This window comes from Loa loa, assembly GCF_000183805.2.
Source record: "Loa loa unplaced genomic scaffold supercont3.245, whole genome shotgun sequence".
Classification (NCBI taxonomy): domain Eukaryota; kingdom Metazoa; phylum Nematoda; class Chromadorea; order Rhabditida; family Onchocercidae; genus Loa; species Loa loa.
Genome location: NW_018108425.1, coordinates 49,442 through 54,311, shown reverse-complemented (window position 1 = coordinate 54,311; position 4,870 = coordinate 49,442). Strand labels below are relative to the sequence as shown.

General features: G+C 28.1%; 2 protein-coding genes across 2 annotated transcripts in view; one reads left to right on the top strand and one right to left on the bottom strand.

Annotated features, from left to right (window-relative positions):
- Nucleotides 1-2,347: 2,347 nt before the first annotated feature.
- LOAG_12665 (hypothetical protein) lies at nucleotides 2,348-3,085 on the top strand (the record flags this gene model as incomplete). Its single annotated transcript, XM_003148177.2, has 2 exons — nucleotides 2,348-2,554; nucleotides 2,948-3,085. 2 exons carry the CDS (start codon nucleotides 2,348-2,350, stop codon nucleotides 3,083-3,085), a joined length of 345 nt encoding a protein of 114 aa, XP_003148225.2.
- Nucleotides 3,086-3,980: 895 nt separating this feature from the next.
- LOAG_18273 (hypothetical protein) overlaps nucleotides 3,981-4,870 on the bottom strand; it is a 7,011-nt gene continuing 6,121 nt past the window's right edge. Inside the window, exon 14 of the mRNA XM_020450936.1 lies at nucleotides 3,981-4,314. Coding sequence (XP_020305330.1) covers nucleotides 4,146-4,314 — 169 coding nt within the window. The 3' untranslated portion in view covers nucleotides 3,981-4,145. The remainder of the gene's footprint in view (nucleotides 4,315-4,870) is intronic.

Below are 4,870 nucleotides of genomic sequence, written 5' to 3'. Positions count from 1 at the left end.
GTGTGTGTGTGTGTGTGTGTGTGTGTGTGTGTGTGTGTGTGTGTGTGTGTGTGTGTGTGTGTGTGTGTGTGTGTGTGTGTGTGTGTGTGGGTATTAGCAAGTTGCTAAGAAGCAAATGAAAATCAGATTATTTTGAATACTTTATTAAATCATGTTAGTTACTTTTTCAAATTCACAACACATTTCTCTTTTATCCATCCATTTTCCTTTTTCCCTTACTTTCCTTCCTTCCTTCCTTCCTTTTCATTTTACCATCCCTTTTTTTTCGAATAATTAAATTCAATTCCTTTGTTAAAATTTGATATTGTCATATAACTCATATGTTGAAATTTTACGGCTAAAAGATGTAAAACAAATAATCCGAAATTTGTGTTTCCCCTTTATATCACTAATTCTCACACGTGTTTTTTTACCTGTCATTAGCTTTCACGCGTTTTTTTTTTTTTTGCATATTTCATTAACTTTCACACGTATTTTATACCTGCCGCTAACTTCTACGCGTTTTTTTGCTCATTTCATTAACTTTTAACTTTTGCACGTGTTTTATACCTGTCATTTGTTTTTACGCGTTTTTTTTGCCGTTTTATTAACTTTTACAAACATTTTGTACGTTTCATTCATTTTATGCTGCTTTTTTTTTCTGCATAATCCGAAAATTTCTGTTAGATTCTTATCATTTAGTTAGTCGTATAATCATTATCAGTTTTGCTTTTCTATTCCTTTATATCAATTAATTCTCAATTAATTCGTGTTCTGTACGTATCATTAATTTTATGCATGTTTTGCACATGTCATCAACTTTTACATATGTTTTGTACAAGTCATTAGCTTTACACGTTTTTTTGGAGATGTCATTAATTTTTTATACGTGTTCTGTACACGTTTTGTACGTTTCGTTAATTTTTCTGGTGTAGGATATTTTACGATAATGATCCGGTTATGTCCATTTATTGATTGCTTCGATATAAGATGTTTTTATCACAATTCAAAAATATAATTGCTAATATTTGATAATTGAACATTTTAGTTGAAATAAAATTTTGAAATTACATTTTAAATATCGAAGTGTTTCAGGTTTTATTTTTCCCTATTCGAAATTTCTCTCCCAAAATATTTCAATTCCATTCTTAGTCTATAATTAGTAAATTATTTTGCAATGAAACTTATTGATGCGTTAATTCAATTTGCTTTCAGTAAAATAAAAAAAAAAATCGATGACAGAAGAGAAGGTGGAAGAAAAGAACGATAACATTGAGAAAATAGATTACATTGAATTTTTGCGCACAACCAGAAAGCTTAAAACTAGTGAAATATTACAAAATAATGCTCAAAATTCGAACAATTTATCAAAGTTTGTTAAATTTTAATCAAGTATTTAAAATATTTTAATTAGCAATAAACCATTAATGAGGTTTTCTAAAGAAGGAAATGAACTTTACAAAAAATAATTTTAATCATAATATTTTACGACATATGCAACATTTTAAATTATCATTTTTTCCTGTTTTTCTTTAGCTTCTTATTCCTAATTTTCATCCGTCATTAATTTATAACAATTTCAAATTATTAATTGATGTTAAAAGAAAAGAAACGACAAAGGACAAGGAAAAAAAAGAAAATCTATACATTGTCCTTTGTTATTTTTATTGATCATATTTAAAATGAATAAATTAAGGGGAAAAAAATTACTTGCAGTTTTAAAGGGAATTCTACAAGTGATAATTATTGAATATTTATAACACCAATAAATCAGTAGGTCAGTTACTGAATATTTGCTACACCAATCAATCTATCAACCAATCAATTAATCACATCAATCAATCAATCAGTAGATTTTAATTTAAATTCCTTTTATTTGTATTTGGTAAAAGTGTATCGAATTTGTAAAATTTTAGGGAACAAGAGCAAAAATTCACTTCCAATAAGTCAAAATTGCTTCAACATGCAAAACTAAAGGTTTCATTTTTAAATTCATTTTAAAAAAGAAGGGGAAATATGAAAGTTTCAAAATATGAACAATTATTTTGTTAGTTTTTATCATAATTGGTTTTACAAGAAAAATATTGAAAATGATATTGGAAGAAAGATAGTTTAAAGTGTAAGGTTTCATTTTAAAATTTATTTCAAAAAAAAAAAAAAGAAAAGAAAGTATGAAAGTGATAATGATAATAATTATTTTCTTGGTTGTTATTATAATTGGTTTTTCAGGAAAATAAGAATGATATAGAAAGAAAGGAAAGATACTTTAAGATGTAATATCGTGATATCACTTCATCAAAATCATCTATCATTTTTGCAATAAATCATTGTTATCAATTATCTATTTTAGGGAAATAAAAGCAAAAATATGGACGATGAAATAAGTAGCAATACCCCATGTACATTTTATGAAGCAGTAGCATCAAATTCAAATTGTCCAACTGATAAAAATCGTGAATGTATGGTATCAGAGCTCGCGGGACCAGCAACAATATCTGTTCTACCAAGTATACTTCGAACAACAAAACGATGGCAAAAAAAAGCCAATTATTCATTGGATTCTTCACCAGAACCGGTTCAAGCAAATAATATTTTTATTCATAAAAATTTCTTATCTGTTTTACTTCTAGAATTAAAATTTATCTAAAATTTTCTTTTAGATATTAAAAATTTAAGAGCAATTAGAAAGTTGTTTGAAAGAAAGTGATACTATATATGATAGAATGTGAACGATAAGCTAAGAATTAGAAATATATTATTGCATGTATGATAGTAACGCTTCCAACAAAAGTTGAGATGAAATTATCAGTGAAATTAATCCCACCAATTAAAGAAATACATTCAATAACATATTGATAAGAATCTATTATCATGCAAATTGATAATGAATCATTTTACGTGTCTTAAAAATGCAATTCTATAAATGCAAAAGTAAATTAGTATGATAACGATGAAATTAATATTTTAGATTTTGGATGATATGAAAACTATTGCATATGATCTATTGCGCATGCCAACAATTTGCTCACCATTGATCGAAAAAACGGAAGAAAAAGTGATGATAAATGACAAACGTGCAAATAAGAATTATTCAAAGAATAAATAATTTCGCAATATTGCAGAAAAAAAAAGACTCCAAGAATTTTACATCCAAATATTGACTTAAATTAATTTCTGATTACTAGCAATTATTTAAGCCAAAAATATCATACTCAATTCCCACATAAATAATTTGTTTGCTTAACATTCCTGTATTCTTTCTTACGCATACTTTTTCCGCGTCCTTTCGCCGATAATAATTTCACTGGCTTGATAATTGATTACTTTCAAATAGTTTAAGAAGATCAAGCATAATTTATGTATGATAGTGTGAATTTAATATAGAAAGATTTCATCTAATACCGGTACCTGAAATACGATATGATGATTGTATTTTGATCCAGATAATGAATGTATATGTTATCCGTTATGCAACTGACAAATAACTGGTTGAAGTGTGAAGTAGTAGTTGAGTATCACGCACATACACCTTGCATACCTTTAGTATTTTATATGCAAGCGCCTAATTAGTCATCCTTTCTTCATCAACAAAAGGAACACAAAAGTACGTTTTTTAAAAATATTTTTTATGTTCTTTTTATAATATAATACGTTAAAAATCAAGTTTAACTTTGTATTCGCCTTATTTATTGTGCTAATAACAACTGATCGGATTACGATAAAATGCGCTAATAACAACTGATCGGATAATGATGAAATATTTGATAAGGGGCAATAATAATACCAAATATATATTATATATACCACAATTAACTGATTAATAAAACACGTATAAGAGTACAGAAAGACGTCGGATTCATGTACTTCATGTAATTTACACGAAATACATGAAATTTTACAGTGACAGAACCACTTTGTAAATTTGTATTTTGTGTAACAGAAGTATTTTCATAACCATTTTGTTTGTAATTTTACAGTACGGCAGAATCAAGAGCTATGGTGGGCAAGATAAGCCGAGATGAATTAACCAAATTCATTATTCCAAAATTCAGTTTCCAAAATACGTATCCAAATGGTCAATGAACCAAATATATTTTCGGATTTCTGGACAATTCTCTGAATAGCAAGCTAAAATAGTTTATAATCGTCGAAACTCAAAAAGAAATTTATAGTTTTTTGAACCATTTCGGTACACTTCCGAGAGGTCGTTGCTTTGATTTCGATGGACCTGCAGCATTTTCTGTTGCTTCTGATTGACGTTTTCCATTCAGGCGAACGTCCTCAGCATTTTTTACTTTTGGAACATACGGTTGGTAAATACCATTTACTGACAACCTGAATAAGGAAGAAAGTGATGAGCAAATGAATCTAAGCATTTCCATTAGATCAAAGCGATCAGTATTTATTAATATTATTAGATAGATAAGATTCATTTACGTAGAACGAAAGGAAAAAATTCAGTATGATCCCAGCCCTTGAATTCTTCTTTTTCCTTCTTTTAAGGGAATCAAAGACAATAATTCTATGAAAAAAGTAAATCAGACTTACTCCCAAACAGTCATGACAAAACATACCACTCGCGGCTTAGCTCATCAGCTTCAGGCATGGGAACTTCACAAAATTTATCCTGCACAAAATGAGCAGCTGAAAAAAAAACAAAGATATTCAGAATCCTTTTTTGGTGAAGAAAGTTTTAAAAAATTTTTTTCATACAATGCTATGTGCTACATCAAACCATCAGTAGACAGAAAGTATAACAATTTAATTTGACAACTATAATAACAATTTCTTTGAAACGACCATATAAAGATTGCTGACCAATAGCACTGTTATGTTGCTTCATTAACTTATTAAGCACCGTAGATGAGATAAATGCAAAGAAAATGAATGG